The 16590-nt window shown below is 40.3% G+C and overlaps 1 protein-coding gene across 4 annotated transcripts in view; it reads right to left on the bottom strand.

Moving 5' to 3' along the window:
* dcp1b (decapping mRNA 1B) overlaps window positions 1–16590 on the bottom strand; it is a 105386-nt gene that overhangs the window by 71229 nt on the left and 17567 nt on the right. For all 4 annotated transcript variants that reach the window (XM_038781419.1, XM_038781421.1, XM_038781418.1 and 1 more), the window contains one exon: window positions 9943–10070. In XM_038781419.1, coding sequence (XP_038637347.1) covers window positions 9943–10070 — 128 coding nt within the window. The remainder of the gene's footprint in view (window positions 1–9942; window positions 10071–16590) is intronic.

Genomic DNA, 16590 nt, shown 5'->3' with positions numbered 1-16590 from the left:
TAAACCCATTATACCATCAACTCTTCCTGGCCATGTATCATTGTGTTCAAATGTTTAACATATTTGCCCTTAAAACATACAATTGCCTCCACTCAACTATTCCACATGTCAAAGCATCCAATGCTGCAACAAGCCTTCTCAAAAATAAATGTTTCCTCACTGGACATTTGATAACAATCTTAAATTAATGACTACTTGTCACTGACTCCACAACTATAGGAAATAATCTTTTCCTGTTCAATCGGAAACAACCCTTCATAATTCTAAACCTCAAAAACACTTCTCACCTCTCAAGGAAATAGACCAGGTAGTTTATGTATCTCCTTATAAATATAGGATTCCATGCCTAGCTCCATTCCTAGCTGAATTGCATACTCTTTTAAATGTAATGTTCTTTTGATCACAGAATGCCCAAACATGCTTGGCATTCTAATTGTGCCATAAGCAATGTTTTATATAAATTTATACTTCAGTTGTTTGGTAGTACCAAACTTGCGGTAAAAGACAGGCATGCTTCTTAATGAAGCTTTTCGTCTGGCACTCAACAGGACAGATTCCCAAGAATTCAATTTGTAAAAGGAGCAACAATTTATACTCATGAAGAGAGAGAACTGACAACTGGTTGGCAAGTGGATGTTGATTGGTAGAGATGTTGTCATATAGAATGCACAAGGGGACAGTTAACTGCCAAACTTTGGGTTAATTCAAACCAGGGAGGTTGACTCGGATTGGTCGAGGCATTGTCCTGCAGAATGAACCAAGGAATGACTGTACGCCACACTTTTGTTTAGTTCAAAAAGGCACAATGAGTGAACATGCTCTTCTATCTCCAAAGTACAGGGCTCTGTGTATGAATATATGTAGCTTCTAGCACACGTAAGTGAGCCACGCTGCCCGTCCAACAGAATCTTAAATTAGTTGTCAGTGTAATTCTTAGCACAATCTGGATTATTTTGCAAGTGTTGTCCAACCAAGAACAATCGAATGTTGGATGTTATGTTTTGGGTTTTGCAAGCACAGGCTGCTTGGGTACGGTCAGTCCTTTGTCTACTGCAAACAGCCAAAGGGACATGCTAATTGATATAATCCGCCTGTCAGTGGTATGTATGGCCTATGTTCCTGGCATCACACTGGCACTGAGATTCATATACCACATTACTCTTGGCAGAACATCTTTTTGGCTTGTTGGCATCATCCTGTGGAGAATACTGCACAATAGCAGCATGATGCAGCCAACTTCACCAGTTGCTCAAATTTTTGAGACACCTTACCCTTAACCTGAGCTAGACTGGGCACTTTTCAGGTCCAAATGTGGCAGCCTTAGGCCCATTCATGGGTTTGCGTGACATACAATAAGCAATGATCTAACCAGAGTAGCCATTGTTGGGCAGGATGACTTGGATGCCGCTCGACTTCAGCATGAAGCTTGCACAGGGAGACAACGATGTAGTGGTATTGTCACTGGACTGGTGATCCAGAGATCCAGGGTAAGTTTGGGGACCCGAGTTCGTGGCGGATATTGAATCTATTAAATATCTGGAATTAAAAGTCTAATGATGACTATGAAACCATTGCTGATTGTTGTAAAAAAACACACTTGGTGCACGAATGTCCATTCGGGAAGGAAATCTGCCATCCTTACCTGGTCTGGCTGACAAGTAACTCCAGATCCACGCAAAGTGGTTGACTCTGAAATGGTCTAGCAAGTCACTCAGTTGTATTAAACAACTACAAAGTCAATAAAAAAGGAAAACAACTGCACAAACTACCCGGCATGGACCCAGGCACCAAAACGACAACGGCAGGAAACCCAGTCGACCCTGCAAGCTCTTCCTCACTAACATCTGGGGCTTGTGCCAAAATTGGGAGAACCGTTTCACTGACTAGTCAAACCAGCATGACAAAACACGGAATCACACCTTACACATAACATCCGAACACCACTCTCAGCATCTTTGGGTATGTCCTGTCCCACTGCAAGCCAGACCCAGCAGAGGTGATGGTGGCACAGTGTTATATAGTCAGGAGGAAGTTTCCCTGGGAGTCCAAATCACACTGAACGATCTCTGCATCCTCCTCACAGCTCACCCTCCCACACAACTTGGTGGCATCTACAAATTTTCAGGCATTACATTTTGTTCCCTCATCTAAATCATTAATATATATTGTGAATAGCTGGGGTCCGAGCACCGATCACTGCGGTACACCATTAGTCACTGCCTGCCAATTTTAAAAAGACCCATTAATTCCTACTCTTTCCATCCATCTCAATACACTACCCTAATCCCATGCACTTTAATTTTACACACTAATCTCTTATGCGGGACTTTGTCAAAAGCCTTCGGTCCAAATATACCACATCCACTGCCTCCCCTCATCAACTCTACTAGTTACAGCCTCAAAGAATCCCAATAGGTTTGTCAAGCATGATTTCCCCATCATAAATCCATGTTGGCTCTGTCTGATCCTGCCACTATTTTCTGACTGCTCTGCTGTAAAATCTTTGATAATGGATTCTAAAATTTTCCACACTCCAGGTGGCGCAGTGGTTAGCACTGATTAGGACTGCTGCCTCATGGCGCCGAGGACCTGGGTTCAATCTCGGCCCAGAGTCACTGTCCATGTGCAGTTTGAACATTCTCCCCGTGTCTGCGTGGGTCTCACCCCCACCACCCAAAGATGTGCAGGTAGGTGGATTGGCTATACTAAATTGCACCTTAATTGAAGAAAGAAAGAATTTGGTACTCTAAATTTATCGACAAAATTTAAAAAAAAAGTATTTTCCCCACTACTGACGTCAGGCTAACTGCTCTATAATTCCCTGTTTTCGCTCTACCTCCCTCTGTAAATATTGGAGTTACATTAGCTACCCTCCAATCAGCAGGAACTGTTCCTGACTCTATAGAATCATGGAAGATGATCATGGAAGACCAATGCATCCAATTGTTATGGGTCAGGGTTTAGAGAACCCCAAAGTGTATCATGGAGTTCACCTGACCCACATCTTTTAATAGATTGTGGTATGGGGGGAGCACGGCCCACTCTACAGGAGTGATACAGCAGAAATGGAAAAGTATTTTTTAAAAGCAAAACAATGTTTATTCTATGAACTCAAGTTAACCTTTTTAAAACATAGTGAACATCTCAGCAGCCATCAATTAAAATACAACCCCCAAAGAATATAACACTAAGTAATGATTAAGCTGTCCTTTTAACATCCAGAAGACTTAAAAAACCTTCAAAACAGAAAGACATCATTATAATTCTGAATTCACCAAATGATCAAGAGATAGTTTTTCATGGCAGAGAGATCAACAGTACACCTGTTCTGACTGGCTTCAGCTCCAACACTGAAAACGAAACTAAAACACACCCTGCAGCCTGCTTAAAAACAAAAATAAAAAGCTGACAGACAGCTCAGCTCCACCCACTCTGACATCACTGCAGTAGTAAACATTTCTTAAAGGTACTCTCACTACAGATATTTATTTACACACCCATTTATAAATACCCATTTCTTAAAGGGTACTCTCACAACACCTCCCCCCAAAATAAACCATCAACTTCAAGATGGTTTCATTTTTAACCTTTTCACTGCCCTTTAAGAAATGCACACAGTAAATATACTGTTTTGTTTAAAAAAAACACGTGCAAACAGGTACAATTATATAGTCCATTTTTGTTCTTCCTCCAAGCAAAATCCTTCCTGATTGACAGTCTCTTTGACCAAGAAGGTCCTTGCACAATCCGCCCATTTCTCTACGCCTCAGCATTTCTCTTTAAAGTTAGATACTTTAGTTCAATCTGATCGCAGAGTCCCTTGTAATTCTCCAACACAGGAGCATTGGTTATCACAGCTTTCAGGCAGTCAAATGCCTGTTGAAAGTCCACTGTCCACTGAAATTTTCGACGTTTCTTCAGCAAGTCCATCAGTGGAGCAATCACAGTACAAAACTTTTGCACAAATGTTCGATCAAATCAACTCATGCCAAGAAATCGCACTATTTCCCTTCGTCCCTAGGGTATCGGAAACTCCTCAAGGAACGTGAGTTGGGCTTTTCCAAATTCACTTTTGGCTACGTTTATCACCAAACCCGCCTCCTGAAGTCGATAAAATAACTCCATCAGATCTTTCAAATGTCCTGTCTATTTCTGGCTCAAAATTACCAGATCATCGATGTATACCACACAATTGGATAATCCTGAAACGACTGTTAGTTAACCGTTGAAATGTGGCTGGGGCGTTTTTCATGCCAAATGGCATAACTTTGAATTGGTATATACCATTGTCATGAGAATGTCGCTTTAAGAAATGTTTGGCTGCTCATGTTCCTGCAGTGATGTCAGAGTGTGGGTGGAGCTGAGCTCTGGTTCTGCTTTTTAGTTTCACTTTGAGAAAAGCGTGGGTGCGTCTGTCTTTTTGGTTTCGTTTTTTCAGTGTGTTGCAGCTGAAGTCAAACAAAGCAGCTGTACTGCTGGTCTCTCTCTGCCATCCAAAGACTATCTCTGGATCATTTGGTGAATTCAGGAGAATTATAAATGTCTTCAGTAGTGAATGTTTACGCTGATTTGCTTATGTTTAAAGGTTTGATAAGTCTTCTGGGTGTTAAAAGAACATCTTAAAGGATTACTTAGTGTTGTATTATTTGGGGGTTATCTTTGAATTAATGGTTGCTAAGATATTCACTGTTTGTTTTAAAAAGGTTAACTTGAGTTCATACAATAAACATTGTTTTGTTTTAAAAAGAAAATACTGTTCCATTTCTGCTGTACCACACCTGTAGAGTGGGCCGTGTGCTCCCCATACCACAATCTATTAAAAGTTGTGGGTTAGGTGAACTCCATGATACACTTTGGGATTCTCTAAACCCTGACCCATAACACCATCTGGAGTCACAAAAGCTGAAATCTCCTTCGCCCTTTCGGATAAAGGTACCTGCCAATAACCTTTAAGTAAATCCAGTATGGAAAGAAAAGCTGATTGTCCCACTTTCTCAATACAATCTTCCAAACGTGAGATAGGATAAAAGTCCGTTCTTATAACTGCATTAACCTTTCTACAGTTCACACACAACCGTTGGATACCGTCTGGTTTTGGGACCATCACTATGGATGAGCTCCATTGGCTGCAACCCACTTCAATCATGCCATTTTTAAGCTTACTATCAATCTCTTTGTTAACCTGTGCCAATTTTAAAGGGTTAAGTCTATATGGATGTTGTTTGATTGGAACAGCATTTCCCACATCTACATCATGTATAGCCATTTTAGTACTTTCCAATTAATCCCTACAAATTTGCCCATGTGATATAAATAACTCTTTCAGGTCAGTCCGTTTTTCCTCTGGAAGGTAACTCAACAATTCATCCCAATTTTTAAGAACATCCTCGTTTTCCAATTTAATTTGAGGTATGTCAAATTCAGTCATCTGGATTTGGTTCGTCACTTTGAGTTAGAATCATTAAAGCCTCCTTTTCTCTCCTTCCCTTTCAAAGTACCTTTTAAGCATATTCACATGACACACTCGGTGAGTCTTCCTCCTATCTGGTGTTTGTACCACACAATTGCAAACAGTACGAATGGAATTCCTTTATCCCAATCCTCTGGATAATTGTGGCAATAAGCCCTCAACATTGTCTTTAATGTCTGATGCCACCTTTCTAACGCTCACTGCGATTCTGGATGGTACGCAGTTGTGGATAGTGATGAAGGTTGTCAGAAAATACAGCAGGATATAGATAGGCTGCAAAATTGGGCAGAGAAATGGCAGGTGGAATTTAACCTGGCCAAATGCGAGGTGATGCATTTTGGTAGATCCAATTCAGGTGGGAACTATAACATAAATGGCAGAACCATCAGGAGCATAGACACACAGAGATCTGGGCGCGTAGGTCCACAGATCCTTTAAAGTGGCAGCTTAGGTGGAAATGGTGATAAAGAAAGCATATGACATGCTTGCCTTCATAGGACGGGGCAGACACTATAAAAGTTCGCAAATTATGTTACAGTTCTACAGAATGTTGGTTAGGCCACATTTGGAATACTGTGTCCAATTCTGGTCACACTGCCAGAAGGCATAGGGGCTTTGGAGAGAGTACAGAAAAGGTTTACCAGGATGTTGCCTGGTATGAGTGTATTCGCTATGAGGAGAAATTGAATAAACTGGGATTGTTTTCCCTAGAAAGACAAAGGCCTGAGGGGCGACCTGATAGAAGTTTATAAAGTTATGACGAACAGTTGGAGGTTTTTTCCCAGGGCGGAAATGACAATTGCGAGGGGGGTAGGTTCAGCAGAGATGTGCAGGGGAGGGTTCAGAGTTCAAAATGAAACTAAACTGGAAACAGTCTCAGAGAGGAAGAAACATTCCAGAGAAAAACCCGACCAATCAGCAGGAACTATTCACAAAGCCCAGCAATCCGAGTCAGTCCATTGGCCAACGGCCAAGTCCATCAAGGTGCGTCAGCACTGACCTCCCTGGAATCTAATGTTTGAAAATGAAGACAGCTTTCTGCAGCCTGCCTGTGTTGAGATCACAGTCAATCTTCCGTTTAATCCCTCTACTCGAATTAAACGCAATGTCCATTTTAAAGGCTCCAGTTCATTAACTGTCCACATACAAATATTGTGATAAGAAAATAACAGAAATTAAAAGGGAAAAAAGGGACAAACAGGGATTAACAGGAGGATCCTTACAATCAGATACAAGCATATGAAATAAGAACAAAAGTAGACTATTCAGTCACTTAAGCCTGCTCCACCATTCTATATGAGCATGGCTGATCTGTCTGTGTTTCAGGTTCTACATTCCCATTTACTCCAATCTTTGATGTCCTTGCTGAGCAAGAATCTATCTCCCTATGCCTTAAAACTATTCAATAACCCCTGCCTCCAGAGGAAATTCCAAAGTCGCACAACCCTCAAAGAAAAATAATTCTCACCTTTGTCCTAAAATGCCACATTGTCTTCGAGGAAGAATAGAAAGTACACAGCTCAATGTAAAATGAAAGTTGTAGCATTCACTGCAAAGACTAATAATTACGCAGCAGCAGGGGTTTAATGTTTCTCAGAAAATAATTAGAGACTGGAGAAAGATATCCAATAAACTAGAAAATATGCCAACAAATAACTACACAGGAGAAAGCAAGCAGGTGGCCTCACATGGAGAAAAAAATGGTTGCATTAATTAACTAGCAGTGGCAAAATGGTATTATCACCCTGGAACCATCCAACTCAATGCTACTAGATAGGAGACGGTGAAGGCATTTGCAAGAAATGGATCAAAGAAATGTGGAATTTGAGACCAGGAGGACCACGCAAAGGAAGGGTTTGTTTCCGTTGGAACATGTTCAACTCCCAACTTGTCAACCATGGACTCAGCGATGTGAAATGAACCAACACCAACACGGCAGTTATTCAAGGAGGTCTCACATCCTTGTTGTTCAGACCTCTCAAGGACAGTATCCAAAAAATGTGGAACATTTGGTTGGTGGAAGGTGAAAAGACATTCAGAGGGTTGAAATATGCGAGCATCCTCACAAGGAACATTAACAATGGGTCAAGATGAGTGGAAGGAACATGATTTTAATACTGTCAAAAATAATTTTCAAAATGTGGACTATCGAATGTGCTTCACAGTATCAAGAATGATGATTTGTGGAATGACACTACCAAAGTTACTGCTACTATCAATGATGGTTTTACTTGTATGGTGTTGGATGAAATGTAAATAGTTTATAATATTATAAAATAAATAAATGTTAGAGAATTAATACAAACTCATTCTTTAGCATTGTTGATTTTAAATTTATTCCACTGAGACTGTCTTTTTGGGCCCAAATCAAGCATGCATATCAATCTTTCATGTAAAAGTCAACAATTACTTTTGGTCTAAGAAAGATTGCAAAAGTTTGACATTTACAAGTTTTAAAGCACTCCAATTATTGAATGTTGGTCAGTCCTGATGATGTTATTCATCTCCAATATGCTAACAACCGTTTCAAAATACTATTTTGTGTAAAATTGATTTAGATTGCCACATACATAATTAAATCAGCAGTTACAAGTATTACAAATGAGTAAAATCACCCGTGATCTATACGTTTTCTTTGATTCAAGCAGAATATATCTCAGTAATTGGTTATGCATTCATTTGATCCAACTGTATTTGATTCTTTTGCAGAAAAATAGAGTCATATACAGCTTTCAGACAGAATAACACAGTGAATTTGGTGTTTTAGGTATTGTACAGGTCCTGTAGACTTACTGTACCCTTCTTCCACCAATACCAATAAGGAGGCAATTAATTACTTTTTCTTATTTTTCAGTCTCTTTGTGTTACACATCTTGTTCCCCAGTTCAGAAGGCAGGCAGGAAACCTCTCACCAAGTCTTTACCAATAGCACTCTGAATTGGCTGTCATTAGATGAACAAGCAGAGGTGCCAACCTTTCCCAACAGAAGACAGAAATTCCAGATAACAAAAATCAGTATTTGGCAGAGAATCCGGATTTTCATTTCCACCCTCCCTCGACGTGATTCTTTTATAAAATACAGAAAATCTGTGCTAGTTGGCAACTCTGAACAAGCACAACAGGAAGGTAACTTGACTGCAGTTCAGTTAATTCAAGAAAACTACCAAAGATCCAGACAAGATTTCTTTGAGTTCAGATCTATATTTTTACCAACAATGATTTTTGTCCATCTCCAAAGACAAAAGGTGCACAGATAAACCACACGGCAGTATGATACAAATTCTAGTCTTGAATACTAAATAGAGGAGGAGACTGCTTTATTCAAGTGGCTGCCTGTACTTTGCAAACAGGGATATTTATGGGGGGAGGGGTGGTGAGAGAATGGAAGGAAAAATTCCTACACAAATCCACTGAAATGAAAATGAAATGAAAATCGCTTATTGTCACGAGTAGGCTTCAATGAAATTACTGTGAAAAGCCCCTAGTCGCCACATTCCGGCGCCTGTCCGGGGAGGCTGGTACGGGAATCGAACCGTGCTGCTGGCCTGCTTGGTCTGTTTTAAAAGCCTGCGATTTAGCTGAGTGAGCTAAACCAGCCCCTAAACCAGCACTGAACCTATTAAAAAAATCTATTCCAACTAAGGATAATTACTATGCCTTTTGAATGTTCAACTCACTACTGTAGTGTCCTGAATATGTTTTCCTTGCATCTCCTTACCCACCACAGCTCCATAAATAACGATGTCCCACTGTTATTTAGGCTCCTAGAATCAATAGTGCAGAAGGAGGACCCTCTGAAAGAGCACCCTAGCTAGGCCCAATCCCCCACATTAACCCCATGACCCCACCTAACCTACATATCTTTGGACAATATGGGGTAATTTAACATGACCAATCCATCTAACTTCCACATCTTTGGATTGTGGGAGGAAACCGGAACTGCCGGAGGAAATTCATGCAGACACGGGGAGAACATGCAAGTTCCACAGTGACCCAAGGCTGGAACTGAACCTGCGTTCCTGATGAGGTGAGGGAGCAGTGCTAACCACGCCTCCTCTTCTCGGCAAGAGGGTGGACTTACTTTATCTCAGTGCCTATTAATGAAGCTTTAGGTTTATAGAATTGGACTTTTCTTCATTATTCCATGGTGCATTACATTACCATGAAACACCGGGATGCAGGCTAAAAACTGGCAAAATTGGCTAAGTTATGAAATTGGAAATGCTACAGAGGTAATGACTCAAAATGAAGCGCTCTTACTGACTGTCCAATACGAAGGCAGGGGTTACCAAGTCATAGCCCTAACTAATAGTCCAGGAAAATAACAGCCATTTTTGTTCAATTAAAGTCAGCTTTGTTAGTTCAAGAGCAATAAATGCTTAAACCCAGCCTTGTCTGAAATTTCAAAGTAATCAATTATATGGAATACAATTTTATCAGCCAAGCAGTCACATAAAAACTTCCAAACTTACATTGTGCGTTTCTATAGAGTAGAAAAGGGTCTTGTAACTGAAAATCCAAATCCTTAGTAATTGGTTCAGTCCTGTTCTCCACACTAAGTCTGTTCATGATGGTAAATCCATGCCTTGGAGAAGCAGATCTAGGGCCAAAAGAATGGCAAGTCAGAATAGTGTTGAAAAACAATAAACAAATTGACACCTTGTACTGAAAATGTATTTTTACTAATTAACCCAAGTATCTACAAATTGCTGTGTAGGAAGAAAAAAACACCTACAGTGAAAGCAAGACATAGATTTTCATTTGTTACTCAAAATCATAACCACCACCCCAACCAAAGTGTTATTTTGAAACATTACTGAGCAGGCAGGCAGTTACGTGGCTGCATAAATTTACATCCATCTCTCCTGAGAATTGATCTTTTATTAAAATAGATTTTGAAAAGCTCCATCTTCATCAACATGTGTAGGAATTTTTGTAAGAACAACTGGTACTATGCCAAGTACTATTAGTTGGGACACTGCCTTATTGGCACTGGAGATGGAAGGTACTGGGAAGGTCCCCCACACTGGCCAGCAGTACAAAGGGAGAAAGCTCAGGGAAATAGTAACCAACTTGAACTTGGACTCAGATGTCCCTCCCCAATGTATTTACGCCTCTTTCTTCCCCCATCCATCTACAGTCCCTCTTCAAATAACAGTATTACCCCGCGGCTTTTTCAATTGTCAATGCAGTTTCTGCCTTTGTAATATTATCTTAACAATTTTAAGGACGAGTACTCTGCTTCATTGATCATCTCTGGATATCAATGTTGTTGACTTTGTTTAAGCCAATCACAACAGATAAATCTCCTGGGAAATGCAATCTCATTAAGCTGGTAAAGACCGATAAATTCACTTATAGATTTTTTAAAAGATCCTTCTTCGGCTGCTGAATCAACAGTTTCAGAAACTGCATTACAATCAACTCCAAGTGCACAGAAATGCAATCCCACAGATTGTTTCAAAATTGGATGACTGATATCATTTCTCTTATTAGAACACTGAATACCTCTACAATACTGGCGGAATTTTCTTTTACAAGCTGCACTCAACCACAACATTACTTTTGAGTGGAAAATGCTCAGATGAAGTACAATAGAAGCCAAGCACAAATTACAATTTGCAGCAGTTAGAGGGAAAAATACTGAATGGGAATGCGAAACTGTTCATCTCCCCCACCCCAAACCCCTCCTGTGCCGTTGTTATTTTGCCTGTAACCTACTTAAATAAATCAGCAATATTGCTGTTACTCCAACCATGAGATACAAAAGGGCTCCTCAAAACTTGACAATGACAGAACTCAAATTAAATATTAAATCCACGTGTGACAGAGCAAATATCCTTGTGCCAAACATGATATGTACCAAGGTAAGTTGATATGGCATGTGACGGAGCTACACTACAAGAAACGCTTGCTGTGAAAAGTGATTTCTGCTAAAGTGCTAGTGCATCATTCATGTTGGATATTGGACAACAATCTACATTATCCATTCAACATATAAGAGGAAAGGAAAGTAGAATCAAATTACAACTGCTTTTGGCATTCTAACTGCATCCTATTAGCAATGGAAACAGGCACATTATATATGAGCACAAATAGCTAACTCATAAGTAGCAGACATTTCTGATGGATATTTTCTGTTGTGACTGCTGGCAGGCAATGGCTTTGCATCCATTGATGGAGTTGGTGAAGGATCTGCATGGATACCAATGTGAAAATTTTTGATGCTTTGGAAAAGAACATTGCTACTAGTGAGAGCAAGAGTCAGGAATAAATTGTGGTCCCATGAGCAGGCAAAGATAGAATACCAGTCCTACCATGGTCTCCAGTACCAGTCCTACCATGGCCTCCAGTACCAGTCCTACCATGGCCTCCTGTACCAGTCCTACCATGGCCTCCTGTACCAGTCCTACCATGGCCTCCTGTACCAGTCCTACCATGGCCTCCAGTACCAGTCCTACCATGGCCTCCAGTACCAGTCCTACCATGGCCTCCTGTACCAGTCCTACCATGGCCTCCTGTACCAGTCCTACCATGGCCTCCTGTACCAGTCCTACCATGGCCTCCTGTACCAGTCCTACCATGGCCTCCTGTACCAGTCCTACCATGGCCTCCTATTTTTTTGCGACTGGACAGTAGAATTGACAATGCTGGGGCCAAATGTGTAGTTGACAAATTGTATGCACATAAAGTAAACCACAATAATCAAGTACATCATGAAACTTAACTGAACTTTGCATTGGATAGCTTTTACAATGTTCATGTTTCAAAAACATCTTTTCCAATCGTTTGATTTCAAATATATTGAATAATTCATACTTGGTTAGAGTAAGAAACAACTTTAAATTAATGCACTGTATTCAGCCATGTGTAAACTGAAAATCTACTATTTTATTATTTAACCAAGAGACGTGATGGCAGTTCAGTAAAAGCAGAGCAAACCAGGGCAAATAATATTCTTACTAAAGGTATAACTTTTAGATCCTTATAGTATATATTTAACAGTCATTGTTTGGTCCCCATTTCTTGTATTTAGAGCATTTTAATCTCAGTTATCAATACTTTGGGATGGTATTCTTTACGGCAGATATCAAAATTCTGTTACAAAATTCAATTTGCAATAAACAAACATGATACCAAAATCCCTGTAGAAACCTTGCAGGCTTAAAATTTTTCGTCTACTTCATTTTTGCCACTTTCTTTCCCACCTCTCCTGAAGCTCCATGCAGCTAGTGTGTGTGAGCAAGCCATGACTATGAGTACTACCATGTTCTTCACTGGGGAACTTGAACATGTCCATCCCAATCTGATTCCCACAATTCCAACAACGGTTGGTGAATACCAAATAGGACCTTAAATCCTGGCTAATCTTGATTTTCCAAATCAAAGCAACGATATTAACTGTCCCACATTGAGGTCCACCAAGTTAATACAGATCCGCAACTGAATTTTTAACCTTCCGTCACAGCTCAGTCACCCAATGGATAAACTCTCAGTCATCAAGAAAAGATGTTCGCATTTTAAATTTCAAATTAAAAATATATTCTGTAACTGATGAGAAATAAACAAATGGCACCAATTTGAGGGCATCATTATTTTCATCCACCTGAACTATGAAATTTAGTTCACTGTAGGAGACAAATGGAGACAGTTCGTAATGTGCTAAGTGGAAATTTATTCAATTTTCAATTATTTCTCTTGCAACCCCACCCTCATGCTTTTTCAAAACTCCTTTGAAAATAAATACACTTACATAGTGGCTACCATAAGAAAATTCCCCAAGATGATTCACAAGAATGGAGACATCAAGTAATAGTCGAAGTGTTAAGAGAGGTCACCAAAAGTATGGCTGTGAAAGCTTTTAAAAAGGTGAATGCAGCAGAAGGGCTGAGAAAGGAATTTCAGAATGGTGCCAAGACAGCTGAATGTTAAAAAAATTGAAAGGCTTCCAGCAAATACATACAATGTATAAAGATAAAATGGCTTGAATTTACATTATATAAAGCCTGCAAAACTTGCAGTTGAATAGGAGGAAACATTCTCTTCTTTGAAGGAACTAAATGAAAGAGTTTGGTTTTTATACAGCATTGCATTCAAAATGATGTTCTTGGCAATAAACAGAATGTTATTTCAGTCCTGACTGCTATACATGTTTAAATATGTGCAGACAGACACAGGCAGATGTTTAATAAAAATCAATGTTACATAGTTACAACTGCTGGAAATATATTTTCCTAGCATTGCAAATGCAGGGTTCCCAAACCTCAGCATTGGGCCAGTTATTCCAAGAGCAGAGCATCTCATAGTATTCCATGTTACTTAAATGTTTTTCTTCATCCTTCAGCTCAAAAAACATTTTGCATCATAATTTGCTAGAAGTGAAAACTAGGTAACATCACGGCGAGGACAACAGGGCTGGGACCTCATGGAAACCAACAATGTATACCCATAATTAATTAAATTTAAGGATCAAGAAAAAAACACATCAATTAAGAAGGCAAATGCAAATAGGTGAACTGAGAGTCAAATCAGCTACAAAATGTTAATGAGAATAGGAATTAATTATTTAACTGAGGGAAAAAAATGATAAATAGAAAAAAGTAAAAATTAAATCTGGAACAATGTGTCGCATGAAAGAATGAGATTACACAATTTAAACCCTTTAATTGTGGGTCACAGGTCAATTAGCACCACGTTAAATGATTGCCATATTACCAAAAATGCACTGTTAATTACCATGCTTTAATTTGTGGTGAGTTTAATTCTGAAAAATGAAAGTAGGCTAAGAGCAGGATGTTATTCATGTAAAGCAACCAGCAGAATGCCATAAATTTATGGCCAAACTCAAAATTTACGCAACCGTGGTGTCTCTCTTATTTCCATCAACTTGTTGGCTATGTGTGCCATGAACACACTGTTACATTTCCTGCAAGTCCAATCCCATTATAGTTCAATTAAAAACTTGTTTTTCAACCAATCAACCTCATTAAAACACTAGTTGGAATCTTGTAATTACACAATAAGTAACATAAAAGAAATAAGACTCTAATATACAAGCCAAAATACTGCAGAATTTAGAAATATGAAATAAAAACAGAAAATGCTGGAAACACCCACCAGGTCAGGCAGCATCAGTGAAGAGAAAGAGTTACGGTTGTTTCAGGTCGATGACCCTGGACTAATGTCGGGCCATCAAGCATTTCCAACATTTCCTGTTATATTTTTTAAAAAGCTGGAATAAACTATTTAACCCTTCAAACCTTTTCTATTAATTGATTAAAAAGATAGTAGCAGTAGGCTCTTTTGCTCCATCGAGCCTGTTCCACCATTCAATAAGATCAGAACTGATCTCATTGTGCTCTTAACTTCACTTTCCTGTCTGCCCTTTTACCCTCGACTCCAGAGTAGATCAATAATCCGTCTAATTCAGTTTAATTGCATGGAGTGGAATTAAACGGATTAATTTTAATTAACTAGTTATTCACTTGAATCCCTATAATTAGCTACTGGCTGAAGCTGTAGGACAGACACGTATGTGTAATTTGCAACTCTGCAAATAACTATAAAAGGGTGTAAAAGGTCGGCTCCAGTTGAATCCTTCACCAACTTGCTTTCTCCTGGAGAATAATAAATTCTGCTATTTAACAAGATCATGGCTGAACATCTACCTCAATTCCTCCTGAATCACACTGTATCAAAACATTTATCGACCTTGATATTGAATATACTCAAAGGATGTGTATCCAGTTCTCTAGGTAGAGAATTCCAATAACTCATTGAGTTTTTCCTCATTTCAGTCCTAATTTGCCCACTTCTTTTTGATTTTCAGAGGCTTCTTCTTTCAATCTTGTGAAGCAGTCACATTGACATTAGTTTCTGTATTTGTGATAAATTTTGGGTTTTCTTCTTTAGAAACAATAGCATGAAAACCAAACTGAAATACTCAATAAATATATATATACCTCATCCAATGACAGGCCATGGATCAATCAGCTTCAAATAATACGTTCACCATGTATAAAATCATGTCCTACTGCCTATCCCAAATTATCCTCGAGAAGCTGCTGGTGGGCCACTTCCTTGAATATAACCATGCGGCTTATTAGGCCATTAGAGTGCAGTTAGGAGTTAACCACATTGACGTCAACTTGGAATCACAAGTGGGCCAGGCCAGGTAAGGATTATTCTTTCCCTAAGAACATTGGTGAATCAGATTTTTCTTTTTGCAACAATTCAGGTTAATTAACTGAGTTTAAATCCCCCTGTGGGAAGGAAAGTCCCATCTCCTGCTCATTAATTCAGGTCCTTAGATTATTAGATGAGTAATGTGACCACACTGCTACTGCTCCCCATCATGAACTGAAATAATATCAAATGCACCATCCAAGTTGTGTTCCCTGATATCCACGTATTTCAATGGCTTATCACAGGGGTTCCCAAACTGGGGTCCACGGAGCTCCGGGGTTCTGCAGGAGGCCTCCACTGGTTCAGCGGAAGCTCTGGCAGCCACGTTACAAAAAGGTAGCTTTTTTTAAAGAAAACAAAAAGTGCACAAACTATTGAAAAAGCAGAGATTCGAGAAAGAACAAGGGCCACAAGTAAAGAACTAAAAATCAAACTTGCATATCAGAGCCTGGCATCTCTCAACATAGGCTCACAAGGCAGTCTATCAGTAGCCAACATTAGAATCGTAGAATCCCTGCAGAGCAGGAGGCCCCTCTCTCTCTCTCTCACCCCCTCCCTCGCACGCCCACCCCTCTCCCACCCCTTCACGCGCGCGCCCCTCTCCCACCCCTTCGCGCGCGCTGCTCTCTCACTCCCTCCCTCGCACGCCCCTCTCTCACCCTTCTCACGCCCCGCTCTCGCCCCCTCACGTGCGCGCGCGCCCCTCTCACCCCCTCCCTCGCGCCCACCCCTCTCGCACCCCCTCTCATGCACGCACCCCTCTCGCACCCCCTCTCATGCACGCGCCCCTCTCGCAACCCCTCTCATGCACGCGCCCCTCTCGCACCCCCTCTCATGCACGCGCCCCTCTCACCCCCCCCTCGCCCCTCTCATCTCCCCCCCTCGCCCCCTGGCCTCTCTCTCACCCCCTTGCGCGCGCCCCCCTCTCTCACCCC

Source organism: Scyliorhinus canicula, chromosome 20 (genome assembly GCF_902713615.1).
Source record: "Scyliorhinus canicula chromosome 20, sScyCan1.1, whole genome shotgun sequence".
Taxonomy (NCBI): domain Eukaryota; kingdom Metazoa; phylum Chordata; class Chondrichthyes; order Carcharhiniformes; family Scyliorhinidae; genus Scyliorhinus; species Scyliorhinus canicula.
Note: the sequence above shows the minus strand (reverse complement) of the source record. Positions and strands in the feature narration are given on the sequence as shown.